Below are 17581 nucleotides of genomic sequence, written 5' to 3' on the forward strand. Positions count from 1 at the left end.
AAACTGTGACATTTTTATGAAAGTGTGTTGCCTCCACAGTGACTTGTTTTACACCAAGACATGGTACTCCATTTTATGTCATCAGCTATCCCCTCGCCACACAAGTTCTGAAGTCCCTACTGGTCAGGTATGCCACTAATTATCCAACTTTTAACAAACCTTAGGCCCCTAAAATATTATATATAACATGGGTTTTTGGTTTATTTAATAAACATTAGTCAATATTGCTGCAGGTTTTGGGCTAACAGCAAAAGGAACCTTTGTCACTTTCCACCAGGATTGAAAATGATCATTTATTAAAATGAAAAGATAAAAATAAAAAGTCCACAAATGCTTATTAAATTCAACAAAGATGATTACTATTAACACTTTCCACCAGGACTGAAAATGATCATCTTCTATTAAAATGAAAAAAAAAAAAAAAAATGAAAAAAGTAAGTCCCTTAATGCTGATTAAATCCAACAAAGATGATTACTATTAAAAATGGACATACCATATCCAAATAAAATGGGGAGTTTTTCACAAAGAATTACACAAGTCTGAGAATTTTTAATCGATCCTAATGGTCTCCGTCAAGATAAAGTGTTGATGCCACAAAAAATGCCCCCCCCCCCATCCCCCTCTCCCCAAGACTCTCTTCTGGACCTGGGAAAGTTTGGTCATGACAACTATGTTCTGAAAACTTCTATTGGGGATAAACTCACACAACAAAATTTTCAATGGTCTATTTAATTTAATTTATTATCTTCACTCAAAATTATATGAAACCATGTCACCTTATTTTAACTATCACATACTATGAAACTTTGTTCAATGTGTTAACCTTTCTTGTTAACAAGTCTGCTAACAACTCCAGAAGAGGAGGTAAACTGTATATAAAATGAAATGGAAAATAAGCTGTAAGTTGGAATTATTTTTGTCAAGATTGTGGTACCTTTCCAGCCCTGATTAATCAACACTTGAGGTGAAGTTGTCAGGAGAAAGAAATATCATAATTTCCTGACGAAAGAAATATCATAATTGTAACTTTTAAGTATCTACAATGGATAACAGTATGCAATAAAACTAAATTTTCCCAATCTATACTATACAGGATTTTAAAAAAGCAACCTTGCCAATGTATGGCAAAACATAACAGCAAGAGACTTGACACTGCCTATGACAATCTTCTGAATGTTTGTTCAGGTTTACATTAGAATATAATATTAAGAATTACACTTCATCCCCTTAAAAAAATTGAATAACAATTATTATAAAAGAGGAAAAACTCCACAACACACAACAAAGTAAAATATTACAGACAGTGTCATTATCTTCTACAAACCTAAGAACTAAACTTGGTTAAGGAAGGATGAATTTCAACATCTGAGTGTCAGCATCTTAAGATTTCAGTTTTCAAATATCACCCAGTGTCATTACCCTAAGAAAAGAAAAAAAACTATACATCCAGAATTGAACTTCCCAGATTTGAACCAAGTTGTGTAACGGTATATACATAATATTTATTTTATGACGAGTGTTGAGAAAATAAGAACAAGACATGGCGTGGTTTGCAAACGGGCACGCTATGCATTGATGCTAACTGCAGGGATCTTTTGTTCTCCCCATCTGTTGTGGTATTGGTTGGAGTAATACTTCTCATCCAGCCATGGTGTATCTACTATATGTATCACAATGCAGTCTCCACCTGCTAGTAAACCACTCCTTGTGTATAAAGGCATAGAAAATATATTACATCATTGTGGAGTGGTGGCATTTTCTTGGAATGTGAAATGAACTTGCCAACTCTGATGAAGTTTTTGACCAAGATGCTTGAATTAGCTTAAATTGTACAGGAATGGCTGGGGCGCATTAATAAATAGCCAGCGATTATTTGAAGCAAAATTACTATTATATAACAATCATAAATCATAAAATGGTATTTGAAATTAGTTCCAAAATGTCAAACAATCTCTCCATTAAATGATGACTGGTAGTGCAAATGCACCAGTGAAGAGTCAAATACGGATTATCAAAATGTTTTTCTCATATTCAGATTTTCTTCATCCAAGGAAAACATTTATAGTTTTCATTCAAATACCTTACAATAGGACTGAAAATTATTTGCACCTTCTTGTCTAAGAAAAGAAGACAAATGTATCATAATTCACAGAAAATTTTGGAGACCTTCAATTTCAGTATTGTGTGAAAAAAACACCATAAAAATTAAGTTGGAAATTAAGTTGGTTACTGTATAAATTTCACAAAGGAAGCTAATGATAGCCTGTAAAAAAAGATGTCATTTAAAATAATCACCTGGCTGGCATTTGCAATCCGTTATCTGTTCATTAACCCCACATTACCATTGTTCATTAACCCCATACCTCTGTAGTTCTGTTTAAAATATTGCTTATAAATATATATGTGTATGTGTGTGGAGAACGATATCTCATTGAACAAAATAATCACGTTCATAAACCATGAAATTTAATAATATTTTTACATGAGAATCATTCTTTGCAGTTTAACTTTAACAGTGTTTCACTTGTTCAAATATTTCAATGCTGTTATCTAGGTTAAAAGGGTGAATTATTCTTTGATAAAATGGTTAAATATCTTTAAAAAAAAGATAAAAACACACTAAAACACAAAATATGTAAAGTAAATTCCTTCTAGACCTGCTTGTAATCTACAATTTAAAATAAAAATGACTCATTTCCACTTATTGCTGTGACCTAAGAAACTCTACTCCCAAATGAGAAACTAGTTCATTTGAATTTAAAAAATATCACAATTTTAGAAAGTAAGATTAAAAAATTTTGAACACTGCCTTTGTAGTAATGTCTTTTCTCCGTCACTGATCAATTAACTTTATTTTTAAGACCTTTTGGGGAGGGGTGGAGGTGGGGAGGGGGGCTATCAATATACTTCAGATTTCATTACTCTACATTTTAATACTTTTGTCTTGTCTAAATTGCTTAAACAATATTGAATAAAACCACCTTTTAGTTTGGTTCATGTGAATAAAAACCACAATCATTTCAAATCCACAAATAAAACACTTAGCAGATGATTTTGTGGTTGAAAAAAAATTGACAAATTACAGTGAGACAGAAATGTCTGAGGTTAGAGGAAAAACTCTCTGATTGTTGAATGCCAAGGAGATATTCAATAATGATTGCACCTTGAAAGTGATATTAAAGGTAGAGGTCACCATTTACTGCAGTCTTCATTCAAGGTCATCCAAGGTCAGGATGTTCGATCATAACTCCACTTCCCTACGTCGACACCAACCACTGAATTCTCTATATACAAGCCGAAAGAGGAGCTAAAGGAAGAAGAAAAAAGAACAAAGTCAGAATATTGTATGGTTTAATTATCCAATTTATTGCTCTGAGCAGATATCAGAAATCGTTGCCAGAAATCACTTATAAATGTCTTGATTGATACATTTGCATAAAATTAAAAGAAAAACCATAAATAAACCTTAAACAAAATTAACAAAATAATATTCCCCACTTATTGCATTGAATATATTGCAATACTCTTAACAGACATATATGGATATTATTATTATATATCTGTTTCCCCAGTGAAAAGTTAGTGTGTTGTGTGTATGCATGTAATGTGTGCCCTGGACTAGGCTAGACTTACCCCTAGTTTATATTAATATACAACACAGATTTCAAAATCCCTATTCAATGAACAATCTAGCACCTACATGTAAAACCTAACTAAATACCACTGCAAACAAGAAACCTATCTGCAAGACCCAACAAATACACAACTTTCCCTGTGAGGGCATTATGTATGATGAACAAAACATGCTTTTATATACTCAAGCACCAACATGGCACAGTTTAACATTGGGGCATAATCAAAGGTACTGCATACCAGGACAGGTGTCATTTACTAATATGGCTGCAAAATCAAAGATGGCTGTCACTGAAAACTATCAGTTAGTGGTTTTGGCAGTGATAAAAAAATAGGGGAAGGGGACCAACCAATTTCACCACATAAATACATGTTGCTTAGAAAAAGAGAGAAAGCGATTTTGAAAATTACCTTCAAATCTTAAGTTGCAACAAATGTATATGAAGAGATCTTATTATTTGTACAAAAAAGTATCAAAACTTTTTAAGTTACAGAATCAGCAATAACTTCAACAATCCAAAAACCTGTTAATAAATAAATATACCATCACAAAGTTGCTCTTTTGGAATGCTGTTGAAGATACAAAGTCAAACTTTTATACAGATTTGATACTTTATCCATCTGAATTATTACTCTGCATATAAAATGTCTGCTTTTTTTTTATTCATATATAAGTATACATACTATACCTTACCTCAAACTTTTGAGACTATTATGAACCTCCATAAATGGATGTTAATATATACTCAAAATGCATATCAACAAGTAAAATATGAGAAAATATACTATCTGATGCAATAAGTAAGAAGTTATTCAAATATTTATTTAGGTTTGAGATTCAACAACAACAAGATATAAATCTATATGTAAGGAAAATGATCTTCCCTTTGTACAGGTATATCAACCAAGCAGGTCTGAGATTGAAAACTCATTTAAACCAGTAAACCTACAAACATGAAATTATCACAGACTCAGTAGGTGTTAATAAATTTACTACTTACTGAACATAATTTACCACTTACTGAAGATCATATATCCTTTAGTCATAGCACTTGTAACAGAGATTGCCATAAGCATTTTTAAAAAGGCAAGTTTTTTTTACCCACATCAAACATGCATGCATGTAGCATGTTGCTTCAATCCTACCACAAATACAGGGGTTAAATACAACACAGGCCAGTATCATTGAAGCTTTATTGTTAACATTATTTTTGATTGCTCAAGAATACCAAATTTTTGTTTCAGACTCACAGCACTCATTTTATAATTTGTATGCCTCAAGGATACTAGCCATGATCAGACTCGTTACACAGTATGATATATAAACATTAAAATACAGTTAGCCCCACCTCCGATGACCATTAAACAGGTTGAACACATATAAATAGAGGACATTTCGAACAGCTGAACAATCAGTTTTGAACACAACATTATGCAAAAATACTATGATAGGTAATGTTTTGTCTGTCAGAGATAGATATCCTCCTAGTCTACATAATATATATATATATATATATATATATATATATATATATATATATATATATATATATATATATATATATATGCGCGCAGGTCTTATGCATAAATAAATAAATACAGCAGTACCTGACTAAATATATCCCCATCTTTGATCAGTTCTCTCAGTTTAAAACTTAAAAACAACAAAAATGTAACCCCCATATCTAGCTGGTACAGAGTACCAATAAGCCACATTATTCAGATATAGTCCTGATTATCCTCAAGGAAGAGAGCGCCACCACTACCCCTACGACTACAGCACAGACTATTCCAGAGCACTGTTTGGACACTTTCCACACACTGAAGTTCACTTTCTTGGAATCTTTTAGTATTATGTAGGCACTCACCAGTAGAGCGGCCACATCAGCAGCAATGAGCATATAGAAAACATCCTTCCAGGCGTCTTTCCTTTCTCCCTGAGTGATAAGACCTGTGAGTAGAGGACCAAGTGCAGCACCTGAAGAAAAATGGAAAGGAGAAAATAGAATTTTTTTTACACTTTTATCAATTCATATTCCAGCAATAAATTATCGTGATTTTACAATTTATAATTCATTCAAAACAAAATACTATAATTTTTAAAACTGACAATAACTCAATCATAGGTGTAACTCATTCACAGACCCAGTCCCACCTACTATAGCCAAGATGGCAATTTCTTACTGCCATCATAGTAACTCACCTATTATAACAAGACAGTAGTATATGACCATGATAACTCACCCATAGACCCAGTTCTACCTATTATAACAAGACAGTAGTATATGACCATGGTAACTCACCCATAGACCCAGTTCCGTCTATAATAGCTGTGACAGTGGCCAGAGCTTTGGCGTTCCCCTTCAGACTCTTGTGAGTGCCCAGGTCTGCTGACACTGCAGTTGTTATCAGGGCATAAGGACCATTGACAAAGAAACCACAGGTAAATAAGAGGACTGAAAGGTAAGTGAAACTGCATTTAGTTTATTAATAAGACAAAATTATATATAGACCTGACTGATAAATCATTTTCAAGAAATACCCTCTTTATTTACCTTCTTTTAAGAACTAAAGATATTGTATTTTCAGTTGGAACAGAACAGGTTTTTTCTTGATAATTTTTGTATAAATATATTTGGGTGTGTAAATTAATAATTTTACAATTTTTCATAAAAGGATATACAAAATTATTCAATTTTCACTTACATATGTTGAAAGCCCAGGTCACTGTCCCATATGCATTGTAAATGAATAACTGAAAAGTAATGCATTTATTTAAGAAACATAAATCTCCTAAATTTATTCTTGCAGTAAAAATTGAAGTTTTGGGCACATACTAGCATGAACCATATATTATTATTTATATACATGAATGAGCAAATAAATGTGTAAAAATTACTATCTACATTTTTTTTTCATTTTCTCTCAACAGTTACAAAATATGTATTGATCTGGTTTCTGTCAATCATTAACAAAACTTTTTTGTGGCATATCTTTTTATCATTCTTATTTTTATGAGGCAGCAGATTATGTTGTGTTGTGTTCTGATGTTGTGCTTTGTATCAATCTTTAATAAACTCACCACTGGTGCTGCAATAATCAGCATGACTAGACAAACAGTTGCTCTCCCTCCAGTAATGTCAGATATTACACCTGCTATTATACCACCTGAAATATCAACCATAACTCATATATAACAACTGCTATTATACCACCTGAAATATCAACCATAACTCATATATAACAACTGCTATTATACCACCTGAAATATCAACCATAACCCATATATAACAACTGCTATTATACCACCTGAAATATCAACCATAACTCATATATAACACCTGCTATTATACCACCTGAAATATCAACCATAACTCATATATAACACCTGCTATTATACCACCCAGAATATCAACCATATGTATACCCATACAACACTTACTATATCTGAAATTTACTTTGCAAAACTGAGTCACAGTTAGTTCCAGCATTGATATTTATTTATGACATACACATACAAATTTAAATATACATGTTCTCAAGCACGAGCTCAGATGCATGCATGCACACACACTGGAAGTTCCATACAGAAATGTTAAAGTAGTAATGTCTGGAGCCAGAAGATACACTTACCAAAAATGCCCCCAAAGTCAAATACAGTAGACAAATCACCAGATTGTTCAGAAGACAGAGAAGCTAAAAGATAAATGTTAATGTTACTAATAATACAAACAAATCAATCTTTATGTCCTATTTAACTTCTTTTAATCAGAAACATTTTATACAAGGCAAATGAGATAATTTTAAATTAAAGGGCTAAGTAAGCAGTCTCCATGATATGCAAATGATGTAGACTCCCTACCCTTCACCTCTTAAAATTTATTTAATCCTAAAAAGAAAGATGTATTTTAAAATTGAGATCAAAGGCTACTTACTGGTAGCTTTGATGTATTTTGGTAGCCAGAACAGGAAGGTGTAACTGACGAGTTTGGCAAAAAACAAACACAGAGAAAATTCTACTACACCCTGGAAGAGAACATAAAATTTAACATAATTTAACAAAATATCAGTAGATGCATCAAATGTACTACTGTTATCAACAACGAGTTTCAAAATTAACTTTCTTCTGAGGGTTTTAAGCTCAATTAAAATCTATTTTATCCAGCAAGAAATGACAGAGGTAATTTTGTAGACATAAAAGTAAAGGTTGCAGAAAAAAGGTAAAATTTTGCTAACCTTATAATCATCTGCCATTGATTTGCTAAGGGCTCATTCAGACTTACTTGAATGCTTGCCGCCTAATCCCTAAATAGACACTGAACAGATTCTTCACGGGGATTATGCAGTAAGCTTTCAAGTGGGTCTGCCATATTTGATCTGTGGATCTGTTAGTCCATGGATCACCTTTGGTTGTAAATGCCCCCCCCCCCCCCCCCCCCCTAGTCATTAATTTGGCCATCAAGGTCACTAATTTTCAGCTCCAATCCTCAAATGACAATTTTGTTAACAAGGTCTGTTACAGGTTCCAGCAAACTTCCTCAGTACTTACAGGTACTTTCAAGGCCCCCAGTAGAGAAATGGGTTCGTGTTCAGCATGCTCCTGAGGCAGATTATCAACATTATTTACTGACTGAGATGACAGGGGTTCCTCTTCTGCGTTCTGAAACATGGGACAACATTTTTTTAAAAATTTAATGACAATCCATCACAAATTTTACTGATCTTTTAATCAAAAGGTTTCCTTTAATTTTCAATTATGAACATTGTTTCATGTAATTTTTTACTAAAATACCACTAAGTTCAACCAAGTACATTATGACAGGCATAATCCTATCTTAAATCAAGGCAGAGAAAATGTTCTTTTAAATGTAATGTAATCAAGTCAGGCTATCTCAGACCAATGAGTGAAGAAGACAAAGTTCTAAACATTCTCTGGTTAAAGTGACTTAATGGGCACTAAATTGTTGGAGCCCAAAAAGTAATTCCAATTCTAGCTGCTATTAAAAGAAACTGTTATATCAAACAGACATAGGACACAGCTTAGAAAAGTCTTTACTAGAAGATATTCATATATTTAAATATATGTAGCAACTGGTCTAGTATTATAACATATTATAACTCGTTACGTTTAATTGAGAATGTTCTGATGTTTCCATTTTCATAAGAATTAAATAGTAATACTTAAAAGTCCAGTATGAAACTTAGGTCTAAGACTTGCTGCCACATCCAACACAATCTTAACTCTTACCATCACACTTAACACAATCATATCAACTCATATGTATAAATAGTATAGGGAAAGAATATATACTCATATATGTGCACATGCACATGACATCCACTCTTGCCTTACTCCTGCGTACATCAAACACAATTTGCTGACTCGGCAGTCTTAAAGCTCTGATCACAATTTTCTACCATTTTACTATAATTCTTCCACATCTGGCACAATAGTTTGGCTGTACTTGTTTTTTATCATGGCAATGTGTTATCACCTTATTGTCTAGACAAGCTCCAATACGGTATTATAACATTTTAATACATAACAATTGTCACAGATATCACACAGTATATATCAGCCATCACATGGTGCTGGTTGGGCATCGTGTCAACAATATTTGGTGTTGTGGTCAATATGTAAAACTTAGTGCAAAGCTAGTGTATGCAATATTTTCTTCCAGATTTCTTACAGGACAATAAATGTGAGAGTGGTGTGGTTTCATATATCCAGAGCACCTGTGACACTACATGAAGTGACACTACCATTAATACTTACTGGTATTCTAGAGTATACATATCTATGGACGGGTTCCTGAGTTGATAAGAAAATCATCAAAAATGGATAAGTTTTTCAAATAATATATTTGAATTGTACAGAGCATGTACTTTCAAATCATTTGTGTGTGTGTGTGTTAAATATGAATAAGGAGAGTGAATATAAACATAGTGTGGTAAGAAGTGAGTTAAAAGCCAACACTGCAGGTGTTAAGGATTAGCTGTATAAAACAGTCTACTATCAAGATCAATTTGCCACACATTATCATGAAGCAAATAAATATAACACTGCCCTTATATAAAAAAGGACACACAAGTCCAGAAAAAATGACAGAGAAATGATGTACAAGTTGTTGGAATAAGTCACATTTTTCTCAACAACTGGTTTCAAAAGGTAAATATGTTTTCACATGTTTAGAATACCAAAAAATAAACATCAATATATAAATATATATATGGAAAACGATTTTTCTTCACCATTTTTTCAAGTGATTTTTCATCTCTGTCATGTTTACATGGTCTGTCAAAAAAGAAAGCAACTAAATAATATGAGCAGACTGCTGAAGTAGAAAAATGCTAACACATGTACAAGGAGTGATAAGGTACGCAGATGACTCTCAGGAAAAAGGGAATCATAATGATTTGAAGTGATGTGAGAACTTCCTGGTTGATGGGTTGCACCAAAGGGAAATAAAATGTTTTTCTTACTTGACTACAGAGCAATAACATGCCCACTTGAATAGGGTAAGGAAGCATGACTAGGTTAGAAAAAAAAGAATGGGTTGCTATTTTGTATAAGAGATAAGTTTAAAGGAGTCCAATAACTTCTATTAAACATCCAGGCAGTTTATTTGAGGATAGTTAATTTAATAAGAAAAATCAAGGAAGGAAGAAAGCTTTTGAGTCACTTTATATTACTTTGATTACGAAGTGTAGGTGATAGGTATCTCAAGTTACAAAGAGGGTGAACATTAAAAAAAAAACTTGCCATTTACTTATATAGAAAAAATTATGTGTTAACATTTAGTAACTGAGATTTGCCTATGGCAGTTTTAACAGCTGGACTTAAATCCCAAATACACAAATATTTTAATCTTATACAAAGTAACAGCTGGAGGATATTTTTCCAAAAATCCAACACATTATATATACAGAGGCATACCTCTTTCTTGAATCCAATGGACACAAACATATCTTTAGTGTCAGGAAACAATGATATAAGTCATTTACAAACCTCTCCCAAAAATGGTGTCTTTTCCATAAACTTGTCATGGTCTGGGTTGTAGGACTCTACAAGATCCCGAGCCCGGTTATGAGTCTCTACTTGCTGTTAGTTGTTAAAAGAAGTACAAACACATATAAGCAAACAGAAGCAGACAGGTTGATAAACACTCAATATACAGACATTCTAGTTAAAATATAATGAAGCTTAAAAAGGCCAGAAGCAAGGATTCTGTATGGTTGGCTATCACACTTGGGGTTAGCACTGCTTACTGACTATCAGCAATTTATATATAATATATATATTTATATTTCAAGCACATGCAAAAAATAAAGCCACTACTAACACAACAGAAGAATGTGTCAAACTAAAATCAAGCACTTCACAGCCTAAATAGCAAAAGAAAGAAAGAAAAATGCAAGTATGTTAATAAGTAATTTCTAAACATTTAATTGTTTTTCAACAATATCAAGACAAAATGATACATCAAATGATAGATTAAATATCCATAATCATAGTACGAATGTCTCAAATATAAATCATCAAATTCTAATTTATTTTCAGGTTAGATTCTTGACTGAAATTTTAAAACAAGGCAGATGCCTAGATTACTTAAGATCCACATTCACCATTGATAAATCTATGTTCACAGAATGTAAAATTGATTAATTTTTCTTTTTTAAAATAAATAAAAAAAATAAACAACTATTAACTAAGTTACCTTGCCCTGATGGTCTGGTAAACTACATTCAACATCTTCTGGGTCTGAAAAAAAAGGGAGAAAAGAAACAAGTGCTTCTTTGAACTGCTTATCTCATTAATGTGCTGGGAAATTCTTTCTTTGGGGAGGGGGGGGGGAACAATTTTAAATTCTGACTTTGATGACAACCAGTGGGAAACTAAATCCCTTACAAAGTGCTAAAAGTATTGCACTGTGTATTTAAGTTCAGCCATAGACTAAATACTGTTAAACTTGTTAACTCACTTTAAATAGATGACTAATTATCTTCATAAACAGAAGTGCAGTGCACATTCAAAAAACTTTTTAGCCTACTGGCCCTTTCAGCCACCAGGCATAATACAGCAAATTAAGACTTCAAATGTACTCACCAGGCACAAGGAAGAAGAACACCACTATCCCAAGTCCTCCTATTATCAGGCCAGGGACCACAAAGGACCACCCCCAGGCATAGTTGACAAAGGCAGCAGCTATGACAGAACCAAGGATGTTCCCTACGCTGGTGTGAGAGTTCCACACCCCCATGATAAAACCTCGCCTGGAACACAGAACCAACCAGTTGAATGGGTTGTTTACAGTTGAAGAATCATAAGATGAATTGAATTACATCGTCTTTTCAATTTATAGTTTAATAGGATGCAAATGTCCATTTTATTAAAAACTGATATCATTTATAATCGGAAAACTACAAGACAAAACAATTTATTGAAATTGGATTCCGATGTCCTTTGTAGCAACAGTACTGTTAAATAAATGTTGTATGATCTAGAAAAATCTATTTTTTCTGTTTCAATCTTCACTCTTGCTGCAACATCCAATACAATGATTATCCCTAATTTAGTTGCCACATCTAACACAATCCTCTCACTTGCTGTCACATCCAACACAATAATCTCCCCTCTCGTAGTCACATCTAACACAATCCCTCCTCTTGTTGACACATCCAACACATTCCTTACACTTGCTATCACATCCAACACAATCTCCACTCTCATCCTCACATCTAACGCAATCACATCAACTCACTTTCCCTTGCCAAACCAATTCCCCACTGTGGCCACCACACTAGGCCAGCCTGTAGACTGGAACAACCCAGTAATGATCTGAAATAGAAACACGAGTTTATCACACTTTGCATACCACTGATAATATATTTATGATAATCAAAACCAGACAGATAATATCCAGTCAATCTAACTGTTATGTAATCCAGCTTATGCAATCATTGTCATATGCAAAAATGTGACTTACAGTAAACATCTAAACTAGAAAATCAATTGATTATTTCTATTGCTATAATTTAAGTAAAATGACAGAGGAAATTCAATTTACAACACTTTTGTGCAGCAAATCTCTTCTATTGAAGAAATAAAAAAAGATGTTAAAAATATACTACAAACATCAAAAAACTTTAAAGTGCCTGAGTGTCCTACCTGTACAGTTAAATAAAATATTAATATATGGATATTCCAGAAGTATCCCATGCCAAACAGAGCAGTAAGAATTCCTGTCAAAATCATTCCCACGCTGAGGAAATATCTTAAATTCATCCTTTCTGCAACATGGCCGCTGAAAGAAAGAAGATACGGATTTAATTGGAAAACTACATTAAGCCTTCAATAATTTATCAAATAAATACATTAGTACATAGCTGTAACAGGCATTTTAAAATGAGTTCTTTAAAATATGACAATAACTTCATAGCTAGCACCAATGCATACACTCTTGCCTATCACAGAGTATTATATATAATGTGACATACATAACATAATTTAACAGCTTTTGTTATAAAATAAGTACATCCTTAATAATAAATGAAAAAAAAACTGGATATATAAAGTTAAAATCATAAAGACAAGCCAATTTCACAAGGCTGATATTTTGGGAGGAGACCACAAAAAAAAAAAGGTTGTTACTCATGCCACATGACAGAACTTTGATGCGACTCATGTGATCTGCACTGATCTGTGAACAGTCCCAAAACAACAATGTTCAATGAACACGTGCACAATATAAAACCCCATTCAAATGGTTCTTGAGCACTTTTATAAAGAAACATCCAACCTTCAAATAGATCCAAGTCAATATCAGGGCATCAATTTCATTCTGTTCAATGATTCATATAAGCCTGTTTATTTCATATGAAAGACAAGAAATGGGATATGTCATTTCCAACCAATGTAAAGATGCTGAATCAGCATATGATGACACATATGTGATTGAAATGACAATAGTTCCTAGCCAATACATGTACCTACCTAATAAACATGCCTACAGCATAGGCAAATAAGAAAGCATAGTCCAAGCTACCAAGCAGTTCCTCTGCATTCTCTTTATCTGAAAAAAAAGAAACTTTTTATACAAAATTTTCATAAAGGCTTAGAAAAACAATAAGAAGAATTAAACATGAACCATATGACATCATAAATATTTAACACACCTCCCTAAAGCTTTTTTGGATGTGACAATGAATATATCCATACATGGCCGATCAGTATGATAATGGGCCATATACATAAACTATACCAAACTATTGCTTTAAGCAGATTGCCCTATAAATACTGGCCAGATGCCAAACATGGTTAACATAGAACCAGTCTGTGGAAATTTTGTGAGTTTGTTCAAAATCTTTTTATATTACTCTAACATTATTATTTATGGCCGCTTTTGCTGATTTTGACCAGAAGTCTAAAGAATTTATTGGACACAGACTGTTTAAACCTGCAGGCTATGTGCATTTATCATTTTGAACAATGGAAATATCACCATTCACCTCAACAATATTCAATGTCTTGATACTGTAGAGACAGTTCTACTTACCAAAAGGCTTCCAATCACAGGCTGTATCATTGAGTGAAAAGTTATCTGCTTTACTGGAACAATTCCCATGGAGGGCATTCTATAACAGGAAAAAAAAGTAGCAATAATAAAACTTCCTTGAAGTTATAATCTTTTCTCCTCCTAGTTCAAGGACACAACTTCTATATAAAATATAGACTAGGACCAACAATGACAATAGCAAACACTCAACAACAAGGACAATGAAGATGAAGAAGCACAAAGCTATGAAATAGCACACAAGTACTGGACATGCTATCACAGACATAGTTAAAAATGCCCAAGAGACTCATAGGAATAATGTAAATGCAAATATTTAATGTGAAAAGGAATCTTCATGGATACTAACATACTTTTTTGCACTTTTTGTCTTTTTTAAATCTGAAAAACTGTAATTTAAATCATATTTGCTTCAAATACCGTATACTGAAGCAAGTTTGGCAGGCTTATTTTCAATATATAAAGCCTTTTAGTCACATGCACGCATGCAATTAATAAATAAATAAATAACTTTTAACAAAAAACTTACCTTAACTACGCTGAGAGGCTTTTTGGCAAGATGATATGATGTGTATACAAGAAATGTCAATATTAAAATATACGCTCGGTAGCTGAAAAAAAAAAGACAAAAAGGGGCATAAAAAAACTACAAAGAATAATAAATACAACAACAATTAAATAATTTGATTTCTAGTCAAATCAAATATTCCTGAAGGGCCATGTCATTCTTGCTGGTAGCGAAAAGCCTCTGACCAAGCAAACATATAAAAAATCTATATAAAAATAATGACTTCAACTAATTCTAATGTAGGATATTATTCATGCCCTACTTTTTGGGAACACTGCAGCCTACAGTTATGAATAATGAATAAAAAGCTGGTAGCCTTTGGCAGGTATCTGTTTAATACATGTGACTAAAATCCACATCCTCTGCAATACCTGGAGGCATACTTACTAATGGAATTAAACTTTTAAGGAAGCCATGTGTAAGATAAGTGTATACACTTAACATGTTTTACCCTCTTTAAATAAGGTTTATTATCATTTTTATTATTATTGTTCTTATCATTAACATCAATTTAAACCTGTTCAGTCAAATAAAATGAAAAGCTTAAGTCGTGATGTTTGCATTGTGTACTCATTTCATGTCTCATCAACATTTCAAGTTATTATTTTTTTCAGTCACGTCAGTTAAGATGCAGTAAGTGGTATATATTGAATGAAGATGTAACTAACTTGAAAATATAAACACCTAAACTATGCCAAACGTAGGTTGTAGTTTAATTAAGCGTACAAACGAAACACACAAAAATTGATAACATAGATTCATGTGTGTGCGGCAATATACTATGAGTCATGCAATCAGTTAATGTCTTGGCGCAGGTTATAACCTAATTCCGCGGTCGGTGACTGTGAGTGTGACACTGACACTAGCGTTGGGATCATAGAAGTTGATTTCCACTTAAATCTGTGTGTAGTGTCGCGAATCTAAGATTTATCTGAACGTGATTAGTTTCAGCAATATCTTGACATTCTTTGGTGTTTCTTACCCCTTGTTTCTATCACAGCAACAAGATCCACCAGCTTGTTGAAGACAGCGGATACCTGGAGCTACCGAGTTGGACATTTTGGCAGGTCACATGATCTGTTAAGCAAGCCGCGATATCACGAGCGAGCTAATCCTAAGAACTATTTGCAGTCTCACATAAACCACCTCTTCACCTTTGGCCTGTTTTCTGTTTTGGATTATTATTTTAATTTTAGTCTTAAATAAATTAAGTATCAAAATGCTTTTTGTTTTCTTTGAAGCACTGGAATATTTACACTTTCTAAACGAGAACTCGTTTTCAATAGTGCATTTTATTTAAATACCGTACTGATAACGAGACTCCAATTTGGTAGGCGTTTATGTGAAAAAAATAAAAACTTGAATGTAAAAGGGATTAAGTTAAAATATCAAATAATTTTTAATTAATCTTAATAAATTAAGATAATTCAGGAATACTAATAGTTTCATTAATGTTTTCATATTGACAATCTGCTAGTTCCAATGTTGCGGTCCTCCTATACTTCCGTTTTGCTAAAAATAGTTCCAATTTGGACTATTTACCGGATCTTACTTCTGATATTAATGGGCATTTTAAATAAATGCTCATCATTGAGTTATTTTCATCTGTTTGGTAAAGAAATGCACATTCGTTATGTATTTTTAACAATATGCTAGCCATCTTTATTCTGGACGAAACAATAAATGCTTTTATTTATTTATTAGATTTATTTTCCATCGGAAGTAACAACCACATTGCAGCTGTTGCTCGGCTTTGTCTCAAAGTGGTAAATTCATTAAAAATTTCCAAATTTCATTGTAGATATTCAACAACATTAGCTGATTGATGGTAATAATATCCCAAATTGACACAGATTTGACAAGCGGACCCTCTAAAGCGTGCACTAATACCACCTTGTCCCATCTGAGGAAAACGGAAGCACGGGCGGTGAACGGGAGCGTATTTACAATCAGTGGGAGTAAAGCAAGTTATTCCAAATTTGATGTGTCACTGCGAGAACTATCTTACAACAAATGACCATAAACACACGCCGGTAGTAGCTTCAAAATGTCCGTAAATGACAAGTAAGTTGGCCTTTCTTTACATTTTAACGGACTGGTGGGTGTCTTGATAAAATTCAAGAGTGGTGAATGTAGTTAAAAATTGGGTCAGACCCAATCCATTCATTCCAGTTTACACAGAATGTGATGAAAGTGATAACAATTTGTCACCAGTAGCTGTGGGTGAAGACAGATGCTTTCCTGCCCAAGTACTCTCTCCTAATCTCTTACACTGATTCTTCAGTGATTGACCCTGTACAAGTGCCCTGGGAAAAGATAAACAGGACAGTGGACACTAGAACAGCAGCTGCTGTAACTAGAAGGAATAGCCCAATATCAACAAGGCACGCTCGGCTATCACCTCGATTGGTTAGAAAATTAAAATCTCCCTATAATTGCTACATGAATTAAAAATGGGTTGCATAATCTTTGAAACCACATAAAATGATCGTGCCATACTAGTCTACTATAAAGCAGTAAACCCTATCAGAATCAGTTAAAGTATTCAAAACGAATGCCGTTAAGTTCCCATAGGCTCCCATAGAGTCAATAAAATAGGGAGAGCTTGTGAAACAAGGATACCCTCGAGGCACATTAAAAATTCAAAATAAAATAGAGACAGCCTTCAAATCACGCTCAAACTCACTCCATTTACATCAAATGTCCTCATTTACATTGTCCATTCATTGTTGGTAAATCCCACACGGACATTGGTTGAAATCCATGATAAACGCCTAAGAAGACCTCCTCGTTCAGACTGCTAAA

General features: G+C 33.3%; 2 protein-coding genes across 4 annotated transcripts in view; one reads left to right on the plus strand and one right to left on the minus strand.

The window, feature by feature from the left end:
* Positions 1-714: 714 nt before the first annotated feature.
* On the minus strand, positions 715-15933 carry LOC106154617 (glucose-6-phosphate exchanger SLC37A2). 3 transcript variants are annotated; one of them, XM_087017825.1, is made up of 18 exons: positions 15759-15933; positions 14738-14819; positions 14191-14269; positions 13629-13707; positions 12804-12939; positions 12397-12473; positions 11742-11908; positions 11353-11396; positions 10644-10736; positions 9411-9446; positions 8184-8294; positions 7570-7660; positions 7268-7330; positions 6717-6802; positions 6341-6389; positions 5938-6090; positions 5503-5612; positions 715-3308 (listed from the first exon to the last, which is right to left on the minus strand). In XM_087017825.1, the coding sequence occupies exons 1-18, from the start codon at positions 15833-15835 to the stop codon at positions 3243-3245; spliced, it is 1599 nt and encodes a 532-aa protein (XP_086873951.1). In that variant the 5' UTR covers positions 15836-15933; the 3' UTR covers positions 715-3242. The 3 variants fall into 3 exon arrangements, with proteins under 3 accessions (XP_086873951.1, XP_086873953.1, XP_086873952.1); XM_087017827.1 differs by lacking the exon at positions 10644-10736; XM_087017826.1 differs by lacking the exon at positions 9411-9446.
* Positions 15934-16498: 565 nt separating this feature from the next.
* Positions 16499-17581, plus strand: part of LOC106154614 (rho guanine nucleotide exchange factor 11) — a 91483-nt gene continuing 90400 nt past the window's right edge. Inside the window, exon 1 of the mRNA XM_087017803.1 lies at positions 16499-16840. Within this exon, the coding sequence (XP_086873929.1) occupies positions 16824-16840 (17 nt within the window). The 5' untranslated portion in view covers positions 16499-16823. The remainder of the gene's footprint in view (positions 16841-17581) is intronic.

This window comes from Lingula anatina, chromosome 7 (genome assembly GCF_051362555.1).
Source record: "Lingula anatina isolate TDL-2025a chromosome 7, LinAna3.0, whole genome shotgun sequence".
NCBI lineage: Eukaryota > Metazoa > Brachiopoda > Lingulata > Lingulida > Lingulidae > Lingula > Lingula anatina.